Source organism: Chiloscyllium plagiosum, unplaced genomic scaffold, assembly GCF_037043375.1.
Source record: "Chiloscyllium plagiosum isolate Xiang-an unplaced genomic scaffold, Cpla_swu_hap1 HiC_scaffold_26, whole genome shotgun sequence".
NCBI classification, from domain to species: Eukaryota; Metazoa; Chordata; class Chondrichthyes; order Orectolobiformes; family Hemiscylliidae; genus Chiloscyllium; species Chiloscyllium plagiosum.
The window spans coordinates 54,134,454-54,159,415 of NW_028270164.1; the positions used below are offsets into that span (position 1 = coordinate 54,134,454).

The 24,962-nt window shown below is 43.3% G+C and overlaps 1 protein-coding gene across 6 annotated transcripts in view; it reads left to right on the forward strand.

The window, feature by feature from the left end:
- Positions 1-24,962, forward strand: part of LOC122563322 (serine/threonine-protein kinase 38) — a 94,313-nt gene that overhangs the window by 42,873 nt on the left and 26,478 nt on the right. For 4 of the 6 annotated variants that reach the window (XM_087973754.1, XM_087973755.1, XM_043717054.2 and 1 more), the window contains exon 2: positions 18,748-18,887. In XM_087973754.1, the coding sequence (XP_087829880.1) occupies positions 18,754-18,887 (134 nt within the window). In that variant the 5' untranslated portion in view covers positions 18,748-18,753. Of the gene's footprint in view, positions 1-11,743; positions 11,874-18,747; positions 18,888-24,962 lie in introns of those variants that run through there. The other 2 variants (XM_087973753.1, XM_087973752.1) reach the window with 2 other exon arrangements.

Consider the following 24,962-nt stretch of genomic DNA (forward strand, 5'->3'; position numbering starts at 1 on the left):
CATGGCCCAGGTTTACAGGGGCAATGACTGAAGATGGCAGACTGGTGGAAGTGAGCAGCCTGTGAGGGGGGCAAAGTATTTGAGGTTGCCTGAAGTCGGTTCACACAGTCTTAAATAGGAATTCACAATCCTTTCAAATCTTCCTAGCAGATCTTGGGATAACACGTATCTGAGAAAATTGAGCAATCCTGCTTTACCCACCACACAATGCAGCCGTGTCAAGTCAGCATTTTTCATAAAGCCATGTCCCATTCCTATCCTTCACTGTAAGGCACAGATCACTTCTGGCATCCCTAACTTTACCTTGTCGGCAAGCAGTAAATGCCGCATAAACCTGGAATTTAGAGCTTCTCTTTGAAAGTGACAGGTATATTAATCTATTCACACTTTTTCTCAGTGGAAGTCTGGTGATTTATTTCATGAGATCTCATCCTGTTGACTATTGACATGAACTGCTTACCAATGGAATTGACAAACTAGTCAGCACAATGCATTGTTTAGGAATGAATATGTGCGGTAAAATTGGACTTCTTGGGATGAAATAAAAGGAAACTGTTTATATCAAATGAGAATTCTGGGCTCCATATTGGAGTTGTTGTGGTTCTGTTTCCCGAGCTGGGAATTTGTGTTGCAGACGTTTCGTCCCCTGTCTCGGTGACATCCTCAGTGCTTGGGAGCCTCCTGTGAAGCGCTTCTGTGATCTTTCCTCCGGCATTTATAGTGGTTTGTCTCTGCCACTTCCAGTTGTCAGGTCCAGCCGTCCACTGCAGTGGCCGGTATATTGGGTCCAGGTCGATCCGTATCCATGAACACCAACTAGTTACGAAATGACACGACCAGCTATCCTTAGTAGTCACACACACAGATGACAAGCAACATGAGTTTGACTGGGACAACACTACTATTACAGAAAACAGCCAGGGAATTCCTAAAGGCACGGCACTCCTCCACAGATTCTGTCAACAAACACATCGACCTGGACCCAATATACCGGCCACTGCAGCGGACAGCTGGAACTGACAACCGGAAGCGGCAGAGACAAATCACTATAAATGCCAGAGGAAACATCACAGAAGCGCTTCACAGGAGACTCCCAAGCACTGAGGATGTCCCCTAGACAGGGGACGAAATGTCTGCAACACAAGTTCCCAGCTCGGCGAACAGAACCACAACAACGAGCACCCGAGCTACAAACTTTCAATATTGGAGTTATTGGTTTGGCTTGATTCATTTCCACCCTACTGTGAAGAGTAGGAAACGAGCCTAGTTTTGTGGAATATGCTGAGGAGAAAGTGAGGTCTGCAGATGCTGGAGATCAGAGATGGAAATGTGTTGCTGGAAAAGCGCAGCAGGTCAGGCAGCATCTAGGGAACAGGAGAATCGACGTTTCGGGCATTAGCCCTTCTTCAGGAATGCCCGAAACGTCGATTCTCCTGTTCCCTAGATGCTGCCTGACTTGCTGCGCTTTTCCAGCAACACATTTCCATCATTGTGGAATATGCTGACCTGATGAGGTTTGGATTGCGAGGTCAGGAAAGCAGGCTTACTTCGTTTCCTCAGATATCTGTTATCTTGAGATCTGTAAGGGTGATTTGAAAGAATCACAGCCTGTTTTCCTTCCTTAACACCTTGTGAACTGGCTTCAGGCAACATCAAATAATTTGCATTTATAATATGCCTTTAATGTAGAAACCAAGTCAGTGATGTGGCAGCTATGTTCCAGTGATAATATTCCTATCTCTTTGAGACAAAAGGTTAAGGATTTAAAGTGAACTGTAGAGAGCACATAATGCAGGCAGACACATGTCAGTGCAGTACTGCAGGAGCGCTGCACTGTCACATAGTTGTCATCATTTAAGTAAGAAATCAAACAAAGGCACCTTCTTCCCTCCAGGTGGAACTAAAAGATCCCATGGTAATCCTATTTCCATATGTTATCCATTCTTTCTTTACGCAGTGTGGGATTGGTTATAAACTGCAGGCTGTTCTCTCCATTCTCGCTTTCTGTGTTAGATTCAGAAGTATATATTGGTTTGGCTATTTGGGGTGATATCAGGAAATGGTTCTTCACACTCAAGGTAATAGCAACCACAATAAAGCAATTGAGTCTTAAGTCAAATATCAGAAGGCTTGATTAGATTTTTTTATTGGGCAAAGATATTAACGGTTATTCAACCTTGCTTGGCAAGTGAAGTTACAATACAGTTCAGCTATAGTCTGTCTGAATGATAGAGGCTGTAAATGATTGACTTCTAAATTCCTGTAATAAAGGCAGGTGAGTCCTGGTCATTTATTTCCTCCTCTGTGTACTTTAAGTATGTTGTGTTGTGAAAGCAACCATGATTACAGATCTCAGCGTTAGAAGTATGACAAATTATGATGTTTCTGGGGAGCATGTATAAAGTGAAACAACCTAATAACTGCAAATATCTGTGTGCACCTTGTGAAACTACTGCACTGACAACATCAGGTGTGCACAGATTCCCCCGCCCCCATCCATCCACCCACTGTGCTACTGTCTGAAGTTAAAAATCACACAAAACCAGGTTATAGTCCAACAGGTTTAATTGGAAGCACCTAGCTTTCGGAGTGCTCTGAAAGCTAGTGCTTCCAATTAAACCTGTTGGACTATAACCTGGTGTTGTGTGATTTTTCACTTTTGTACATCCCAGTCCAACACCAGCATCTCCAAATCGTGACTACTGTCTGAAGTGCAACATGCTAGTAATTCAAGCAATGGATGTGGTAACTTGCGGGATCACCAACATTAATCACAATAGTTGAGTCCTCTGGCAGATCAGCCATGATCTTATGAAATGGTGGGGCAAGGTTGAGGGGTTGAATAGCCTACTCCTTCTCCGATTTCTTATGATCCAGTTTGCAAACTGGAACATAAAGGGCTTATGTCTTTATTGGGCTTTGGTAACTCTGACAATTGATTGAAATAATTTTGGGTGGTACAGTTGGGGCAGCACAATACGTGCTATTAGCCGAGTGAACCTTTTCTGGATTGTCTGCAATGCCTGGATACTTTTTTTTTCCCTTCGGTAAGGGGCAAAGAATTCTTCACAGTTGTGGTCTGATTAGCGCCTGTGTAGCTTTAGCAAAAGCTTCTGTTGTAATAAAACATAGAACTGCTGATGCTGGAGATCTGAAACATGCAAGAACAGAAATTACTGGAGAAACTCAGTCGGACTGGCAGCATAGAACGTCGTACAGCTCTGCAACAGGCCCTTAGACCATCATGTCTATTCCAACCATGATGCCATTCTAAACTCCTCCTATCTGCCTGCACACAGTCTGTTTCCCCCTATTTCCTATCTCTTGTATCTGTATACCTCTTAAATGCATATTCTGTATACCTCCTTAAATGTTGTTGTCATATCTGCTTCTACTAATTCTCCTGGCAGCTCATTCCAGCACCTTTCTGTTTTTAAAAAAAAACGTATCTTGTACATCTCCTTTAAGCTCCAGCCTATGCCCCTAGTATTTGCCATTTCCATCTTGGGAAAAAGACTCTGACTATCCACCCTATCTATGCCTTTCATGATTTTATATACTCCTATTAGGTCACCCCTCAGTGTCTGATGCTCTAGTGAGAGCAATCCAAGTTTGTCCAGCCTCTCCTAGCTAATACACAAACATCCTGGTGAATGTATTATGCTCCCTCTCCAAAGCTGCTTCATCCTGCCTCTAGTGTGACAACCAGAACTGCACACAATACTCCAAATGTTGCTTAACTGAAGGCTTACATGGCTGCAACATGACTTGCCAATATTTATACTGCTTGCCCCAACCGATGAAGGCAAGCATACTGTATGCTGCCGTTACCGTCATATCCAATTATGTTGTCATTTCAATGGAGCTATGGACTTGCACCCCAAGATCCCTCTGTATATCAGTGCTCCTGTATACTTTCCTCTTGCATTTGACCTCCCAAAATGCATCACCTCAGTTGTCTGCATTAAACTCCCATCTGCCTTTTCTCTGTCCCAACTTTCCAATTGATCTGTATCAGCTGTATCCTTTTGACAACCTTTCTCACCGTCCATTGCTCTACCAGTTTTTTCACGTCATAGTCAGAATCATACTGCATGGAAACAGACCCTTCGGTTCAACTGGTCCACACCAACCATATTCCCAAACTAAACTAGTCCCACCTGCCTGTGTTTGGCCTATATCTCCCCAATCCTTTCCCATTCATTGACTAGCCCAAATGTCTTTTAAGTGTAGTAACTGTCCCTGCATCCACCACTTCCTGTGGCAATTCATTCCATTCAGAAACCACTCTAAACAAAAAAAGTTGCCCCTCCAGTCCTTTTTCATCTCACCTGAAACTGATGCTCCCTAGTTTTGAACTCATCCACCTTAGGGAAAAGACTCTTACTATTCACCTTATGCTTTTATAAACCTCTAACGTCACTCCTCAACTTTCTACACTCCAGTGATAAAGATCCCAGCCTATCCAGCCTATTTTTATAACTTAAACTCTCCATTCCCTCTAACATCCTGATAAATCTTTTGTCTGAACCTTCTCTAATAATATCCTTCCTATAGCAGGGCAACCAGAACTGCACACAGTACTCTAGTAGAAGCCTTACCAATGTCTTGTACAACCTCAACATGAAGTCCCAACTCCTATACTCACAGGTCTGATCAAAGAAGGCGAATGCTTTAGTAAAGTTCACGTAGACAACATTCACTGCTGTACCCTTTTAAATCATCTTCATGACTTCCTCTTAAAAACTCAGTCAAGTTTGTGAGACAAGACTTCCCCTGCATGACGCCATGCTGATTTTCTGTAATGTGTACATTCTTTTCCAAATGTGTTTAAATCCTTACCTAATCATCATCTCCAATAATTTCCCTGTCGCTGATATAAGCATCTGTGAAGAGAAGACAGAGTTAACATTTAGAGTTGGTGACCATTCTTCAGAATTGATAACAGCTAGAAAAAGATGGTATTTACATTAATGACAGGAGTGGGGAGGGAGGAGTGAGTGGATAGATGGAGAGGGAGCCCAGAGAGAGAAGGAAGCAGAGACAGGATTGAGATAGCCAGATGGGTGAGAATGGGGCCAATGAGTTGGCTGTGCGGAAAGCAAACCTTGCGATAGGAACTGCGGTCTCGGGTGGAGGCGGCAGTGGCTGGTAATAGACATGGAAGGATGTGTTCAAACTCTAGAATTATTAAACTTGGTATTGAGTCTTGAAGACTGTACTGATCCCAAGTAGAAAATGAGTTCTTCCAGTTTGGGTTGAGTATCACAGGAGTGCTGCAGCAGACCTGAGAGACAAAATGTTGGTGTGGGAGCACAGTGACTTGAAGTGGAAGGCAACTGGAAGCTCAGAGTCATTTTTACAGTCAGAGTAAGTTTTCTCCAAAGCAGTCACCCCAGACTGCATTTCATCTGCCCAGCATGGAGAAGACCACATTGAGAAATGAATGCAGTAGACTAAATTGAGTGAAGTGCATGTAAACATTGCTTCAACTGCAAGGTATGCCTGGGGCCTTGGATAGTGAGGAGGGAGGAGGTAAGTGGGAAAGTTTAGCTGCCTACTTTGATACTCCATTCTGTTTGAAATATTGGTCAATATTCCATTTGCCTGCCCTGTTACTCACTGAACTTGGATACAGGTGGTTTTTCTATAACGCAATGGTTGCATTCTTGTGCAACCCTGTGTAATAGAAAAATTATGCTTTAGAAACCGCACTTAAAGTGTGGGCAATATAATTGCGTTACGGCCAACATACTTTAAAAGTTTGCATTTTAGAAACAATGTCCCCAATCCCGTCTGTTGTCCCATTTCCCCCCCCCATTTGAAGCAAAACTCCGAGACAGTAAAGTTTTAACTCCTTCATCTTTATTCCGGGCCCTGGAGGGAGAGAGAACGATTGCCCATGTGCACAGAGACATGAGTTCTTGGCCTTCTCTTGAACAGCAGATTCCTAAGGAATTATATAGTCACTTACAGGGAGCAGCCTCCAAATTAGGCAACATCTATATTGGTTAGGTGACCATTACAATCAGTGAGTGTCAGTAGAAGAGATTAAGCCATTTGGTGTTACACAGTGAATGTTCTTCACCTTAACTGGCTTCACATAAGGAATATTTTTCACCTTGTTTAACTGACTTTGTATAATGAATGCTTTTTCACCTGTTCACCCACGACCCTTGCCTCCAGCATCTCATTGTTTACCGCAAGTTCTTATCTGATCCAAGTCATGCCTTTGTTACACAACCCAAAACTTAACTCTTTCCCTACCTGCTCATACCTTATACACTTGCTCACCTCAATCACGTTATAGTAGATTCGCATTAACAAAACACGTGTTATAGTGGAATGACCTGTCCTAGCTTTTTTGTGATTCAAGGATGAGGACTCCCAAATCCCTCAGTCACCTCACTTTCTGGTAGTTTTCCTCTATTTAAATAATATTCAGCATTTTTATTCTTCCTGCCAAAATGCATAACCTCCAATTTCCCCACATTGTATTCCAAGTTTTTGCCTACTTGCTTAACTGTCTATAATTCCTCTACTAATTACTTGTATAATCTTCACCACCTGCCTACCTTTTTTGGTCATCTGCAAACTTGGTTTTAGTAGATTTGCTTTCCTCATCCAAATTATTAATATATATTGTAAGTAATTGTGTCCCCAGCATTGATCCCTGTGACATATCACTAGTTACAAATTACATTCCTGAAAATGCCTGAGGGAAAGTTGTCCCTGCCAACTAGCTGTAAAGAGTGAATACCTGGTTCCAGATATTTAGCTGTTTGGTATTTACAGATCCACTACAAGAAGAGGCTCTGCAAGTACTTTGGTTACCACTGGCCTGGAATCTAGCTCCACACATTGGAGCAGAGTGGAGTGAAGTATTATACGCAGTGTGTCAATGTAACAGTTTCAACGTGAACCTTCAACTTGTTTACCTTTGCGACGGACCACCGGATTAACATCTTTCTACGATTGTTCTAGAGACTCCAGGAGTTAGATATTAATCTCTTGATCAATGCTGAAGAAACTTTGAATAAAAGTTATTGGGGCATGAAAAGAACTTCACTGCTTTTCTTTCCTTGGAATGCGAGTGGCTTCGTTACAAAGCTGTGGGTAAGCAAGACTGACAGTTATGGAGATCCCTGGCTTATTAGCTTGTGTTTCCGTCAAGGCTTGGCCATGTCTACAAGTCACAAGACAGATGTGCAGTGAAAGATTCTCAGTTTGCCTGGATGAGTACAGCTCCAGCAACATCAGAAATTATACACTATCCAGGACAAAATATCCACCTGACTGACCTTTGGGGCTCAGTGGTTTCACTGTATACTACCTACAAGATGCAATGTAGTGCTACCTGAAAGTTCCAGTTTCCAAGCCTTGACTTGGACTTGGATCACTGTCCCTCCTACATCTCTCTATAGAATCCTGAATTCCCCTTACTCAAAAGCACTGAAGGGGGCATCTTTGTTGCTTGGTCTGTAACAGTTAAGAGAGGCCATTTTCACAGTATTCATGAAGGAATTGAAAGATTGGTAGCAGCATTATGGTTACTTGGTTTGTTTTACAGCTGGGTGACATGCGTGACTTAGATCTGATATCAGTACTCCAGCCACTGCTTTTAAATAAGACACATATCCCAAAGGGGGAGAAAGGTAGTCCTTGGTGCCACTGAGATTAAAGAACTCAATGTGTAAATACGTCAGTCAAGTGCTCACAGAAGGTAACAGAAACAAATTGAAGTTAGGAAGAGAACGGTTCTGAAGAAGGGTCTCTGGACCCAAAATGTCAAATCTGTTTTGCTCTCCACAAATGCTGTGACAATGGCTGAGTTTTTCCAGCAATTTCAGTTTTCAGATTTTCAGCACCCGTGATTCTTTTTTTGTAAAAACTCCTAGACGGTCAAACAGACTCACAGATGTACAGCATGGAAACAGACCCTTCGGTCCAACTCATCCATGTCGACCAAATATCCTAAATTAATCTAGTCCCATTTGTCAGCACTTGGCCCGTACCCCTCTTAAACATTTCTTATTTATATACCCATCCAGATACCTTTTAAATGTTGTAATTGAACCAACCTCCATTACTTCCTCTGGTAGCTCATACACGCACCACCCTCTGTGTGAAAAAGTTTCCCCTTGGGTCCCTTTTAAATCTTTTTCCCCTCACTTTAAACCTAGGCCCTCTAGTTCTGGGCTCCCCCACCCCAGGGAAAGACCTTGTCAATTTACCCTATCCATGTCCCTCATGATTTTATAAACTTCTAATAAGATCGCCCTTCAGCCTCTGACGCTCCAGGGAAAACAACCCCAACCTATTCAGCCTCTCCCTATAGCTCAAACCCTCCAACCTTGGAAACATCCTTGTAAATATTTTCTGAACCCTTTGAAGTTTCACAACATCCTCCCAATAGGAGGGAGACCAGAAATGCACAAGTGGCCTAACCAATGTCTGCACAGCTGCAACGTGATGTCCCAACTCTTATACTCCGTGCACTGACCAATAATGGCAAGCCTACAAAACACGACCTTCACTATCTTATCTACCTGTGACTCTACTTTCAAGGAGCTCTGAACCTGCACTCCAAGGTCTCTTTGTTCAGCAACACTCCCTACAACCTTACCATTCAGTGTATAAGTCCTGCCCTGATTTGTTTTTCCAAAATGCAGCACTTCTGTAAAGTGAAATTCCAAAGTTGCTAGTTGGAACAACCTCTGAAACTTGTTCACTACTTTATTATTCCTGAACTGAGGTCATCGGTTAAATATGTCCCCCGAGTTCCTCTCTGATCATCGTGGAAAAAACTAGCAGCCAGAGTCCATAAACAGAACAGCTTAGAGAACTGGCTCAGTGGGCGATGAGTTGTCTCTGAGAAAAAGTTGTCTTTATGTAGCATTTTTTACAATCTCAGGGTGGCATAAGAGATTCATCCCTCCCATTGACACAACCAGATCATACCTTTTTTCTGTCTCCATCTATCACCACCTCACAGCCTGCCCCCTCTATCCCCTTAGACCCACACCCTGTCTTGAAGAAGGGTTACATCTGAAACGTTGACTTCACCACCTCCTGATGCTGCCTGGCTTGCTGTGTTATTCCAGCCTCCTGCCTGTCTACGAGAGATTTGCAGCCAGTTAATTACTTTTCATAGTACAACAGGTCAGCATTTGCTTAACACGATTCAACAAGCGTCAGTGTGGTATTTTATAATGGTAGATGTGAGCTACCTTTAGCTAGGCCACTGAAAACCCCCATCTGAAAGGGTAATTAGGCCTCAGTTTAATGTCTCTTTCAACAATGCAGCACAATTTCAGTACTACACTGAGTGCGGGCATGATCTATGAACTCAACTCCCTGGTCTGGAACTTGAACCCATGATCTTTGCACTAAGGTGACAGACAGGTTTTCCACTGAACCCAAGCCAACAGTCCGAAAGGGATCGAGAGTTTCTCAGTTGCTGCTCTTAGGCAAGGCCTGTCAGAGATCTGCTCATTCTAATGGTTTGCTTTGAACCCCTCTCAGCGCTAACTATACAAACCTCAGGAGCACCTTTGAACCCCGAGCCAATACCGCAAGGGGGGTGGGGGGAGGCATACCAAACAACACCTGACACCAGAGAGCATTGAGCACTTAAAGAAAGGCACATGAATTGGATGGAACAGGGCAATATTCCGAATGCTGATTGTTAGTTATTTAACTTGTACCACAGTGAACACTCTGACCTTGAATGTCATGACTGTGTCACCAAAGAGTTTGTATTTCTCATGAGATGTATGTATGACAAAGCCAGTAATTATTTACCATTGAAGGGCTGAAAACCATGACAATCAATGTGATGAAATTTCATAATGGATTTGATATGGCTGAGTGTATTTATGGGCAAGCCAGACCAAGTAAGAATGGCAGGTTTCCTTATGATAGTTGTGATCATATTCCAAACTTATTAATTGAATTTAAATTTTGCCAACTGCAGTGCCTTAGCCTTCGCCTGAGCCTGTAGATTACTAATCTAGTGGTGTTACTAATATGTCAGTATCTCCCTGTTTTGAGTTAGGTGTAGCCAGATCAGGGTAAGAATGGCAGATTTCTTTCACTAAAGGACATTTGTGAGCCCGATTGAGTATTAATGGCAGTCTAACAGCTTCCTGCTCACTTTTCCTGATCATAGCTTTCTATTGTGATTTGTTTAACTTGGTTTAAATTCCCCGAATGCTGTGATAGACTTGAACTTGTATCACTGAAGTGCTAATCCAGGTGTCTGGATTACTGGCATGGTAAAAACAGTATTCTGCTGCCAGACTTGCTTTAATCCTTCACTGTTCCTCTTGATTATCCACTGAGATGCAGAGGGAAATTGAGCCAACAAGTTTCACGGTTCATATAATTAAAATGATTCACCACTCGGGCCGTTGAGATTCTACCTCTTATCAGAAATCTCTCAGACGATCTTATCTTCCTTGTTAAGAACATGGTGGGAATTCTTGGACAGAGGCTTAGCTGGATCCACATGTTTTACTAGCAGAGAGGCAACACACCAAATTACACAGTAGCTGCAGAGAGGTTGCCATACTGAACGTTCCTTCTCTGGTAGTTTGCTAATTCCTGTGGGGCATTTCTTGTGTTCGTGAAGTGAGTGCTCCCAGGATGATTTGTGGACAGACTTCTGTCTGCCATTCACTAATAGCTGTCAGTGCCTCTGGTTCTTTTAGGTTTCTGTTTATAAATAACTGACGATTGTTGGAATCAAAGCTGTGTGCAAGGTTTATTGTTGATATGCCAAGAAAGATGTGAGTACTGACTTGTATCTGCAGCCTGTCCAATCCTAGAGTCATCGAGACTTGAAAGGTTGGCTTGCTCTCTCTCCATGGATGCTGTCTGGCCTGCTGTGATTTTCGGTACAGATACCACCATCTGCAGAATTTGTTCTTATATATTTCTCGATGTGTACTTTGTGTCAGACTGAGTGCACATGGTTTTAATAAAAGTTTGGCTGTGGAGCACAATGGTGGCTCACAGGCTGTTTTATGAGAACAGAATGAATGGGCTGAGCTGGCAGGCTAGATTGGCAACCAGTTCTCCTGGTGTGCTCTCATTTAGAGCGCATGTTTATACACTTTAACCTGGGGTGATCTAAATGAGGAGATTAACATTAGGACTTGAGGTAACTAGAGGGAAACAGTTCCTTCTATTCTGAAACTCAGCAGGATGCAATGTTAAAATTCGAGATGGGCCCCTCAGAGTTTTTATACAAATACTTAAGATATGTCACACAGAAACAGGTCATTCAGTCCAATAAGCCTGTGCTAGTGCTTATGAGAAGCAATTTGTCCCTGTTTTATCTTCCTGCCATGTTATTGTCTGAACCAAGTGTTCCCATCACTTCAGAATTCCTAATATTTGTGGCAGCACTTCATTGAGGTTTTTTCCGCCTGAGTGAGATGTGTTTTTGATTACAAGGTGGGTGGATACAATCTCTTTGTTTTAGTAGAATGTGATGTGAAGAGAGATGTTTTTGTATAATCTAGATGAATAAAGTAACCAATTAAAGAGGAGAAAGTCAGACGTGCAGCAGATTGGAGGAGCTGATTTCCTCGTGGTGACTGAAGGTTATGATGTAGGCACAAACTCAATGCTGTTGTATAAACCCGTTCTGCAACATTTTCAAAACGTTCTTCTAAACAGTTTTGTTTGTTCAGGCTTCCAGCTGCTGTACATGGAGCGTTCCGGATTTGCAGTGTTCAATGGTTATAACTTGTGGGGTTGCTGAGGAAGAATGGCAGCAGAGTTTAATGGTTCAATCTCAAACTGGTAAAGTTGTTGAAATACCTTTTGTCAGGCCTTCAACGTCTGTCGCCTTTTCTAGGTTCAAGGTAATTACTAATCCATATTTACTCAGGGGCAGATTTGGTTCAGAGAATCTTGGGAGGTGCCTGAACTACAGCGTAAACACCAGCACAGACTGAGTGGTCTGTTTCAGTGCTGTATATCCAAGTACTCCTGTAAAAGGTGACATTCTCAAGTCCTCATCAAGAATAGCAGTGCTGAATTTTGCAGCCCCAATAAAAGGCTGTTCTGCCCACTGTGTATCTGTGACAAAAAAACCTGCAGATGCTGGAATCCAAACTAGACAGGCAGGAGGCAGGAAGAACAGAGCAAGCCAGGCAGCATCAGGAGGTGGAGAGGTCAATGTTTTGAGTGTAACCCTTCAGGACTGGGGGTGGGGGTAGCTGCAGATAAAGGGGGTGCGGGGCAGGGTGGTGAAGTGGAGTTGGGTGAAGATAGGTGGAGGGTACGACCTGGTTGGTTAATGGGAGGAATGAATCTGGTTTGTTGCAGGGAGGGGCTAGGAAGGGAGTCGGGGGATGGGAACGGAGGTTATTTAAAATTGGAGAACTCAATGTTGAGTCCTCTGGGCTATCGGAGAGAACAATTGACTAAGACCTGTTCCATTGTCCTTTCCCTGTATTTTACCTGATGGGCCTGTGCTGGGATCTTTTAAAAGCAAGCAATTACACCTATTCTCTTGAACTTTTCCCAAACGTTGTTGTTTATTCAGTATTTTTGTTCACTGCCTTTTTTATGTCTATGCATCATCTGCTCTCACTGTCCAGAGGAATGTTGCTGAACAAAGAGACCTTGGAGTGCAGGTTCATAATTCCTTGAAAATGGAGTCGCAGGTAGATAGGATAGTGAAGAAGATGTTTTGTATGCTAGTCTTTATTGGTCAATGTGGAGGTCATGTTGTGGCCATACAGGACATTGGTTGGGACACTTTTGGAATACTGTGTGTAATTCTCATCTCCATGCTTAGGATGGATGTTGTGAAACTTGAAAGGGTTCAGAAAAGATTTACAAAGATGTTGCCAGGGTTGGTGAATTTGAGATACAGGTTGAGGCTGAATGGACTGGGGTTGTTTTCCCTGGAGAGTCGGAGGCTGCGGGGTGACCTTATAGAGGGTTATAAAATCATGAGAGGCATGGATAGGGTAAATAGACAAAGTTTTATTTCCTGGGGTGGGGGAGTCCAGAACTAGGGGACATCAGTTCAAGGTGAGGGAAAAGATAGAAAAAGGGACTTAAGGGGTAATTTTTTCACACACAGGTGGCCCGTATATGGAATGAGTTGCCAGAGGAAGTGGTGGAGGCTGTTACAAATTCAACATTAAAGGCATCTAGATGGGTATATGAATAAGAAGGATTTAGAAGGATATGGGCCAAATGTGACTAGATTTATTTAGCGTATCTGGTTGGCTTGGATAAGTTGGAGCGAAGAGTCAGTTTCTGAGCTGTACACTTCTAATTCTGTCTATATTTCTGTGTTGATCTTCCATGTCCTAATGAGCCTCTGCAGGATAATTCTCTAACTCCTGATTTATCCTGATTGATCTCTTCAGCCTTCTCATGAGTTTAGCTACCTTATCTCTCTCCTCCTTTATTCTAATAAGAAAAGGTCCAGTTTCTCCAAGCTCCTGGAACAAAAGCACTTCTGTTTTCTCCATGGCCTTTACATCCTGAAAGTAAGGAGTTCAAAACAAATCACAGTATAGTCACTGAGGCTGAATCAGTAATTGTGTAGCTCACTATTACCTCTTTGTATCAGCATTAAATCAAAACTAAAACCCCTTTTTTTTAAAGTTCCATTAACTTGGGGTGGCACGATGGCTCAGTGGTTAGCACTGCTGTCTCATAGCAGCAGAGACCTGGGTTCAATTCCCGCCTCGGGCAACTGTCTGTGTGGAGTTTGCACATCCTCCCCGTGTCTGCGTGGGTTTCCTCCGGGTGCTCCGGTTTCCTCCCACAGTCTAAAGATGTGCAGGGTCAGGTGAATTGGCCATAGTGTTAGGTGGATTAATCAGCAGTAAATGTAGGGGGGTGAGTTGCTCTTCGGTGGGTCGGTGTGGAAGGGCCTGTTTCCAAGTTGTAGGGAATTAATCTAATCTAATCAATTTTGAAACCAACTAGTAGATATTTTTGTTTTTGACTGTGCATCGGCCCTATGCTGGAAGATAAAGGCACTTGCCATTTTCAGAGCTGAATTTGGTTCCCAATCCCCAACTTTGACTTGATGCGAATCTTTGTGCTTTGTGGTGTAGTCTGATTTAATGAATCCTTTGGGATAGCTGCAGCCTATGTGAAAAAAGGATCTGAATCTATTTGTTTTGGTTAGTTTTGGGCCTGTGGATTTAGTGATAGAGCCATGTGCTGATATTTCCTGGATGGCTTGCTGAATCGCGACTCTCTGTGTGACTGAACAGCTCATTCTTGCCTTGCAGAGTTTTGGGCACATGAAATAAAATATTGTGAGGCAGTGGGACCTAGAGTGCAGAAATTTCTTCCTTTTCTCACTCTGTAACTGAGCTATGTCATTGTTAACACAAAGCTGGGTGGCAGGGTGAAATGTGAGGAGGATGTTATGAGAATACAGGGTGACTTGGACAGGCTACAACGGATGCATGGCAAATGCAGTTTAATATGGATAAATGTGTGGTTATCCACTTTACAGGAAGGCAAATTGCTATTTAATTGGAGTCAAGTCAGGTAAAGGGGAAGTATAATGAGATCTGTGTCATCTTATACATCAGTCAATGAAAGTCCAGCAGGCAGTGAAGAAAGCTAATGGCATGCTGGCCTTCATAACAAGAGAAATTGAGTATAGGAGCAAAGAAGTCCTTCTGCAGCTGTACAGGGCCCTGGTGAGACCACACCTGGAGGATTGAGTGCAGTTTTGGTCTCCAAATTTGAGGAAGGACATTCTGGCTATTGAGGGAGTGCAGTGTAGGTTCACGAGGTCAATTCCCGGAATGGCGGGACTATCATATGTTTAAAGATTGGAGGAACTGGGCTTGTATACCCTTGAGTTTAGAAGGATGAGAGGGGATCTGATTGCGATGTATAAGATTATTAAAGGATTGGACACTCTAGAGGCAGGAAGCATGTTTCAGCTGATGGGTAAGTCCAGAACCAGAGGACACAGCTTAAAAAATAAGGGGTAGGCCATTTAGAATAGAGTTAAGGTGAAACTTCTTCACCCAGAGAGTGGTGGATATATGGAATACTCTGCCCCAGAGGGCAGTGGAGGCCAAGTCTCTGGATGCTTTCAAGAAAGGGATGGATAGAGCTTTGAAAGATAGTGAAATCAACGGATATAGGGATGAGGCAGGAACAGGATACTGATTCGAAGGGCCTACTCCTGCACCTATTGTCAATTGTCTATTAAAGTGTTAATTTGTCAGTATTTGGAATCATTTTGTGCACTGTTCCCCGTCATTTAATGTTCGTTCTGCTGTGCTCCTAGGAGAGCTTCTGATTGTATCTGTAGTGCTTTCATTGATCTGTTCTGGAGCTCTAACCATTTGAGAGTTCAGCAAACAGAACCTGACTGGATCAGAACGACTCCTCTGGCTGCCAAAGCAGCAAGGACGAGGGAACTTTAGCTGTATCTCAGTTGGTATCGTCCCTTTGGTTGAGAGCACACCTTTGGGGCAATTGTTTCTAACATCTCCCTACTTGTGAACACAGCTGAGGAATGAACCGACGACATTCCTTTTGTGTTTGCAGCTCAGTTATACGGGTTTTTCACAACGGCTAAGCTTTCTTTTTTGTGTCACCCGTGAGGTGTTAGTCTCTCTAGGGCAATTCGCGTTTTTGGTTTCCAACGATGAGAATTTTCTGATGGCAGAACTCCAGCATTTTAACTGTGAAATTCTGCCCTTAGAGATGATTTTCCAGCCTGTCTTGTAGGTCTGCTCAATCTCGTTTTGCTGTGCCCTAATAATTCCACCCATTGAAGGGGGCCTCAGAGTATTTGCAAATTACTACAGATCACCATTGCAGTCACAAAAACAAAAAAAAAATCAAACCACGTTATCTTCAGCCATCCAGTCCCTCTGTTTAAACCAAATTTTCTTTAATTGCTTAATTCATATGTATTTTCACTGCAAAGATCCTCAGTGTAATTAGCATGGTGGGCTGACATCTGGTGAACATTCGCAGAATGGAGGAGAGAGTTGGGGTGCACTATCACCCAGTCTCCCATCCTGAAGGAGTTCGCTTTGTTTAGTTGTCAGAGCCCCCACTTCTGTAAACCCCATCGGTAACTTCATGGTGTTTGTGTGTGTCTCTTGCACCTTTTAAAATGCTTTTTAAAGACTTTCTCTTTGACCAAATGTTGAGTCACTTGTCGAATTATACTCCTACATTGTGCCTTGGAATGATTTCCAAGAGAATGTGGTTCTGTCCTTTCTCTGGTAAACGGTTTGTGTTATAGGTAGGGAGCAGCATTGTGCTGTATCAGTTATTTCCTGTGTGGGTGGTGTTCTCAGTGGCGAGAATGCCATGTCAGTGTAGGTTGCAGTTATTACCCTGTTTAGGCAAGTTGCAGTGTAGAGCTGGAATTCTGTTGGGCCGGTGTGAAACTGTTGTTAATAGATCGAATCTGCCCTCCACAAACCAAGGCAGTATGTGATGTCCTTGGCTAACCGCCCAGGGGGTTTAATAATCAACAAGGATGTAAATTAGAAAGTGAACCAGTAGCTTCCTGGTCCTGTTAATGATTGTCCATATTTATGGAAAGGGTGAAATGAAGGGTCACAAGCAATACTAGAAATGAGATGTTCTAGTAACGCAAAACTGCTGTGAATTAGAACAATCAGAGCACAGACGTTTATGGAGCAAATCCAAGGCCATCAAAGTTTGACAGGTTTTGAGAGTGTAAGTATTTCTGGAGAGTTGGTAAACCATTAAACAAGGAAACTATCACTCAAAGAATGAAAAGGGAAGTGAAAGACTGGACTGTTTCCCCTCATGGCTGTTCTTGCTGCGCAATTGCTTCACAGGGAATTGGCTATATATTTAACAGGAGGAATTGAGAACGATTGTGGGAGAGAGCTGGGGAGGATGATAAGAATAGAAAGATGCAATTGAGGAACCAAGAACATCAGCTCACCTTCCACTGAGGCAGACTTTTTCTGTTGGTGTGAGTTAATATCCTTGGCCACTGTCTTTGTGGCATGCTTGGCCAACTCACTGGGCGGCAGCAACAGGCACACAGCTGTCTGCATCTCCGGCAACTGATAGTGGTGTACTTGCTGTAATGGGTCAGGCGAGAAGCCTCCCCTGCAACCGGGCCGATCGTACCTTTGACGAACAAGTCCATGACGCTTGTGGCCTTGAAGGTACCAGTTCAGTGTGAACCTGCTTCATCACTTGATAGACGCAGATGGAGCAACTTTCTTTCCTGGGCTTTCTCTTCTTGCTGCCCCTCGCTAGTGCCTTCTAGGTGATTTTCTTTGTGTTTTCATTGAACGGTTGAAATGTTTTCTTCTCATCAGCCTTAGTGACGATCAGTTTCAGAAACATTGGGTGAATCGTTGACACATACTTGACCTCTGACCATTGGATAAGCTCCCTGTCAATTCGAAATTGCTGGCCCACGCACGCACTGTCTGGTTTTGTTCAAATGTGTGGGATCTGTTGAATGGAAAGAGTCTGAAGCTTTCTTAAAACTCAGGATGTAGAAGGGGTCCTCCACCAGATGGGGCATTGTACTGGAGGAGAGCTCACATGGTCAGTACTATAACACACAACTCGGTGACTGAGGGAGGGCCACCTTGGGACTGGGACTATTAGAGATGCTGAGGATGGATGGAGATGAAGCTTGTGTATCCTGAGTAAACCAATCTGTCAGAGCTCTCTAATAAAGGGTGTGCTGCTTTGGGTAATATCAGAGCAAAGCTGGGTTGAGCTGGCACACATTCTGCCTGTCTGTTGCTCTCATGGCACTGATAACCGAGCTTGCCATTTTTAGACAATCCAACCTGAATGAAAGCCTGGCAAAGTATTTGGCAACTTTTGTGACCTCCGAATATCTCCTAGCACTTTACAGCCAATGCAATCATTTTGGAAAAGTAGTCCCTCTTGTAATGTAGGAAAAGCAGCAGCCAATCTGTGCACAGGAAGCTCCCATAGACGGTGCCATGCTAATGATCAGATTGATTTTAGTAATGCTGATTGAGTCTGCATGGTACATATTGGCCAGAGTGTTAGCAAAAGCTCCCTTCTCCTACAGTAGTGCTTTGGGAGCTTTTATGTCCATGTGACCAGACCTTTACGCTGAAAGGTACAGTTATCATAGTCCCAAGGGGCTGTTCTTTCATTAGAGAGGGGTGACTGGCGGTAGTTTTTCTGAGAGTCACCATGCCTCAGGCAGCGAGGGCTAAGGTTGAAAAGGTGGACCAAAACAGTAACCTCAGTCAGTGTGGGAATTGAACCTGTGCTATTGGTGTCACTCTGTCTGGTAAACCAACCAGCCAGCCTGCTGAAGTAAGTAACACTCCTAACCCCTAACCCCTACCCCCTCCCCCTCCCCTCACCAGTCTAGGTTTACTCTCCCATCCAAAATATAGCCCCTGATGACAGTGCAGCACTCCCTCGGTATAGCATTGGAATGTCAGTCTAGATTTTTACACTCTGGTCTCTAAAGTGGGTCTTGGACAACAACCTTTGACCTCAGAAGCGAATATACCACCACAGTCATGTTTGATCAGAAAGCATTGTGATTAACATTCGGTGATGTCCTTCCAACTTTGGGAAAAGTTGGAGTTGTGGGTGTTGGAGGTTGATTCAGGTATGCTGAGAGCCCAGCACTGGTGTTCATTGCTGCAGGAATCCGGTGTCATTGTGTGTGAAAGTCAAATATTCCTTGTAGACTGCATCATTGACATTGGATATTTTGCTCCTGTGCAGGTAGTCATGGCGATGACTGGACAGACCACCTCTTACTCCAGCATGAGCAATCACACAAAGGAGCGAGTCACCATTACAAAGGTCACCCTTGAAAACTTCTACAGTAACTTGATTGCACAGCACGAAGAGAGAGAAATGAGGTAAGCAGTGAGTGGGGTGGGGGGGGGGGGTTATGTGGTGGTGGTGGCAGTATACTTCCTCCCACCTATCTGGCAACTGGTGTTCTCAGCCTGAATCGGACACTAACTCCTGCTTTCGCCTTCTATTCCACGCATCAATAAAAAACGTCTTGTCCTTGGTATGGTGTCAGGCACCGAGAGTGCATCGTAAATAGGAACCGGCGTGGGCCGTTTGGCTCTTTGAGTCTGTTCTGCCATTCAGTCTGATCATGGCGGAGTATACAACTCCATAACCTGTTCCTGCTTTCTCCCCATACCCCTTGACTCCATTATCGCTAAGAACTATATCTAACTCCTCCTTGAAAACATTTTGTGTTTTGGCCTCCCCCACTTTCTGTGGTAGAGAATTCCACAGGCTCATCACTCTCAGGGTGAAGAAATGCCTCCTCATCTTAGTCCTAAATGGCCTATCTCAGATCCTTAGCCTGTGAGCCATTGTTCTGGACCCCACTGTCATCAGGAACATCCTGCTTGTGTTTACCCTGTGTAGTCCCGTTGGAATTTTGTAGGTTTCTATGAGATCCCCACTCATTCTTCTAAGAACCAGTGATTATAGTCCTAACCGATCCATTCTCTCTTCATCTGTCACTCCTGCGTTCCCAGGAATCAAATCTATGTTGCACTCTCTCTAAAGCCAGAAGCTCGGGATTTTTAATAAGTTTCTTGAATTAAATTAATATTTTAAATTGCACCCTAGTACTGACTACTGTCCTGATATTTGTCACAATCTGTAATGTAGTAAGGGAGTTTATCGGTGCTGTTCATTTATATAGTTCCTTGACATTTACTGAGAGGCCACTACTCTCAGTGCCTTGTCATTATTGTGTCTCCACTGATAACCGCGGTCACTCTCAATCGAGTGGCAGAACAGGATGTAGGCTGGATGGCCTTAGAATGTGTGCAAAAACAAATACACAATGTCACTTTGTGCTGTGCACAGTTTAGTCTCCTTGCCTCAGCAAGGATACGCTGGCCCCAGTGGAATGAAAGTTCATGGTGTGCACCTCCAGAGCTGTGACCACAATGTGATTTTAGATTTGAAGAAACAGAGGCCAGGTTGGATAAGAACCTCTTCTGGGAAGAGAAATTGAAACGTAAAGTGTACTGTAGGTTTTTTTTAATTGTGAATGGAATGTGTGGCATAATTCAAAGCCTTTTAAAAAAAGAAATAATTTAAAGTTTGAGGTTGGAAAATTAAACTAAGGAGAAGGCCATGTGAAGGTTATTGGAATGAAAATTGTGAGAAAACACAAAAAAGAAGCCTAACCGAAGAAGAGAATGCCCCAAAATGTGTAAAATATTGCAGGGGCTTGTTCAATATAAAATGTGCCCTAACGGGAATTGGAACGGAAGGAAACCATTTGAGCCTGCTCCTGCATTGATGTGAAATAAGATGGCTGACATCAACTCCACCAACTGTCCCTACATTATTTGATTCTCTTAGTCGAAATATCGGCCAGTCTCTGTCTCAAATATATACTCCAATCTGTCCATGCTCTAGAACAAGGGACATAGCATCAAAGTAAGGGAGAGCAGGTTTAAGACTGAGTTGAGGAAGCACTTCTTCACCCAGAGGGTTGTGAAGCTATGGAATTCCCTGCCCAGTGAAGCAGTTGACACTACCTCTTTTAATGTTTTTAAGGCAAAGATAGATTTTTGAACACTAAAGGAATTAAGGGTTATGGTGAGTGGGTGGGTAAGTGGAACTGAGTCCATGAAAAGATCAGCCACGATCATCTTCAATGGTGGAGCAGGCTCGATGGCCAGATGGCCTACTCCCGCTCCTCTTTCTTAAGTTCTTATGATCTCTGGAGTAGAGACATTCACAGCCCCTTTCAGTGAAGGGAATTAGCTTCATCTCAGTCCCTTTATCCTGCGGTTGAAGTTCCTTTTAATTTTTGGTTCTGAACTAGGGTAAAATAGTTGTGTAACATCTGCCCGTAAAACCCTCTAAGGAGTTTTGTGTTTTAATTAATTTACCTCTTTTTAAACTCCTGATAAAAAAGCACCATTCTACTCAATTCCTCCTCAAAGATCAGTTCCCTCATCCCAGGAATAAATCTGAACTTTCATTCCACTGGGGCCAGCGTATCCTTGCTGAGGCAAGGAGACTAAATTGTGCACAGCACAAAGTGACATTGTGTATTTGTTTTTGCACACATTCTAACATGACACTACACATGCCTGCACAATGAATTAAATGTAACAGCAGGAAAATGTTTTACGAGAGATTAAGGTTCTGGAATGTGCTGTCAGAGCCAGTGACTGAAGTGGATCTATGTCAACACCTAAGAATAGGTTACTAAATGCTCCCATTTATATAACCCTTATCACAGCTTCAGAGCATCCCAAAGTGCTTCATAGCCAGTCAAGTACTGTAATGTGCATATGACGTAGTCCAATAAAACAGCAGTGAGATAAATGCTCCAGTTGACCTATTTTAGTGATACTGACTGGATTGCCCAGAATGTGGAGGTAACTCCCTGTGGCTTAAACTGTAAGGTTGGGATCTTTATTGGAGAAGGCAGCCCATGTCTTAATATCTTGCCTGGAAGACAGCATGCACTCAATACTGAGCTGGAATGCCAAACTTACTAATGAGCTGGAGATCTGGTGTGGCCGTGTAGAAGGAAGGTACATAGGAGTAGGGGTTCAGAAACTCTGTTTTGGGCAGAGTGGCCAGTTTTCCTGTTGTAAGGGATTCTGCACTACCCTATTTATATAAAGGTATTTGGTGCTAAGGGATGGTCAGTTTTGTGGCTTGAAATCATTTCCTGCTTGAAAGCTGCCTTGAGAAAGGTTCTTTCATAATATTTCAACTGTACAATACATTTCCTGTCAAATTTTAGAACTATTTTCTCTTTCCCCTTTTGACAAAGAGCCTGTGTGAAACCTATTGTTTGCTCTCTCGCTGTTGAATTGTGGCTATAGACGGGAGGAGCTGCCAAAACTCTGATTCAGAGCAAGAGTTGACCTGTGCCATTGCATAGGTGAAATCCCACACGTCTGGTCTGTGTCAGAACAGAAGATGTTTCTTGATCTTTATAAAAAGTGTGAGAGCTCACGATTGAAGTTTGCTGAGTTATCAACAGGGAAGCTGTGGTTACTTGGCTGGTGTTATACCATGCAAATGTTTCACTACACTCCACGTTAGAGTTTGGTTAATTGGTACAATTTGAGATGAATGATAACGTTTACAGCATAACCACGCGTAAAGCAGCTCTTTGTTACTTCAGCACTGACAAAAGGAAGTTCATGTCCCAACAACAATCTTTCATTAAAATACTGTGTTCCTGATGCTCACTTTTGTGGATTTCTTTCCTGTTTCCTCCTGCTGTGAGTGTGCACTGTTAAAGGTGTTGTAATCATCCCCTCTGTTAGACTGCACAGGGCCCTTTCTCACCTGATTGCCTGGGTGGTTGAACCAAGGAGCACCGTATCTGATTGTGTCCATTATTCAATGCACCACACCACACCCACCAGTCTGTGTCCTCCTAAACACAATGATGCTGAGGCTAGCTGTGTCCCCCTTGGTTCTGGCTGGTTGTCTAATGCACTGCATTCTGATGGTGCAAACTGGATAAAATGGTGAGCTCATAATTTGGGATTGAGTGGGTCTTAACCACTCTTTCAGGGATTGTCAAAGGGCTGTGCCGCTCTGGTGTCGCTCAGTGAACCCTAAGAAGCAATTGAAGGGGTGGCACGTGGTTTCAGAGGACCATAACCACCAAGCTCATAGCACTAGTCCTGGTCTGGAGAGAGTTGAATGCTTGCTAGGAAACTGAATGGGGCTGATGATCTCCAGTACCTGATATAAATTGGTGTGGATGTATATTTGTTAGCTTTGATTGAGAATGTCAGGACTACAGTGCCATTCCATCCCCTCTGTATACTCTTGCTTGCTCGTGGACTCACCCAGAGCCATGCCTCCTTAGGTTACTGTGTAGTAATTGTGAACAGCAGGCTCTCTGCTCCCACTGAAGTTTGCACAATTATACTTCAGAATTCAGGCGTTTCAGTATATGGGCACGGCCAGAAGGGGAGAAAGTTACCAATTTTTATGTTGTAAGAAGAACTATTGGCTTCATAGAAAATGTTTTGGAAGTAATGTGTGAAATGTGGTTACAAATTTGTCAGTCCTTGTGTGCTGTGTATGATCCGGCTGTGTATGTTTAGCCAGTCTGTGTATTGTCTGGTAACAGTGCAGAATGGCACTCTCTGGTGGTGCATGTTGAAAGTGCACATGTATCTCTTATATGTTCATACGGTACATATTCCCATCATTGTTCATCTGGGTCCAGTTGCACTTAGGTCACTGTTTAAAGGAGGAGGAAGGATTAGTGCTGTAATCTGCACTGCTATTTATTGTACATAAATATAAAACTCCTAAACTTGTTAGATTCCTGATGACGGCCATTTCTGAGAGCCTGTGCACCTTTGTTTGGCATTCAGTGACATAACTGTCATTAAATATCCTAATTTCATGGGTGCCAGGCAATGATGCAACCCCGTAAATGCCATCGCCACTAGAATAGATCATGGGTTGTGTGTACCATCTGAAAGGTACAAGTCTGGAAGCTCTCCCCTTACCTGAATGAGTGAGTGTAGCACCAACAGCATGAGAGAAGCTAAACACTGTTCCAGGACTTGTGAGCTGCTTGGCTGGGGCACTCTTTACCATCTTAAACATTCATTTCCTCAGTCATTGATGCACAGTGATAAAAGTGGGTACTATCTATAAGATGCACTGCAGCAACTCAGCAAGGCTCCTCCAACAACCCTTTCCAAACCCACAGTCGCTATCAGCCAGAAGGTCAAAGGCTGTAGATACATGGGAACACCACCACCTGCAGATTCCCCTCCAAGCCAATCATCATCCTGATTTGGGAAATTATTACTGTTCCTTCACTGCCACTGGGTCAAAGTTGTGGAATGCCCTCCCTAATGGCATTGTGGGGTATATCTTCTCTCAAACTGCAGTCATTCAGCACCACTGTTTTGAGACAGATTAAGAATAGGTGCTAATTGGCTTTGCTCACAGTGTCTACATGGTAATGGTGGCAATTGTATTTAATTGCATATGTCTGTGGGGATTCATTTGTGCTCCTATCAATAGGAAAGAATTGTGATTGATGTCCTTGAGTTGGGAGGTCTAAATCCAAACTGCAACTTGCATAAGTATTCTAAAATAGGATCCACTTCACCATTTTAAAAACTGTGGCAGCATCTGAGGAGCAGGAGAGTCAACGTTTCGGGCATAAGCTCTTCATCAGGAATGGCGTGGTGGGGCTAAGGGAATCCCCACCCACGTTCCTGATGAAGGCCTTTATGCCCGAAACGTCAATTCTCCTGCTCCTCAGATGCTGCCTGACCTGCTGTGCTTTTCCAGCATCACAGTTTTTGACACTGAACTCCCAGCATCTGCAGTTCTCACGTTCTCCTTCACCATCTAGACTAGAGATTCTCAACTGTTCTTTTTGGCCACGGCTCCCCTAAGAGCTCTTCTCAGGTTCCAGGGCCCCCCTTTCAAAAGGGACACAACACAATCAGACAGAAAGTCATTTATCATTGAACACCAAGAAAACATGAGCATTCCGACATATTGGACAAAACTTAATAAAAGACTGTATGAAATTAAACATTTATCAGGCCTAATGGGATCCTTGAGCTTGCTGCTTTTCTGTAAGTTTCATAATATCAGGCTCCAAATTAGACAATGACAGTCAGAGGTCACCTCTTGTGTTGAGGGAAAGGCAATAAAAAAAAGTTGGGCCTTTTCCCACAGTGTTGTAAATATATTCGGCAGATCACTCTTGATCCAAAAATCGTTTTGAAACTGACTGAGCTGACGACATGCAGTTATATCACTCTGAAGATCAATCAACCTCTCTTGAATTTCTGCCTCAACTTGGGTAGGTTGTACTTTGAATGGATTCTATTATAAATAGAAAGGTATTATGGCTGCCAGAGGAAGTGGTGGAGGCTGGTGCAATTACAGCATTTAAAAGGCATCTGGATGGGTATATGAATAGGAAG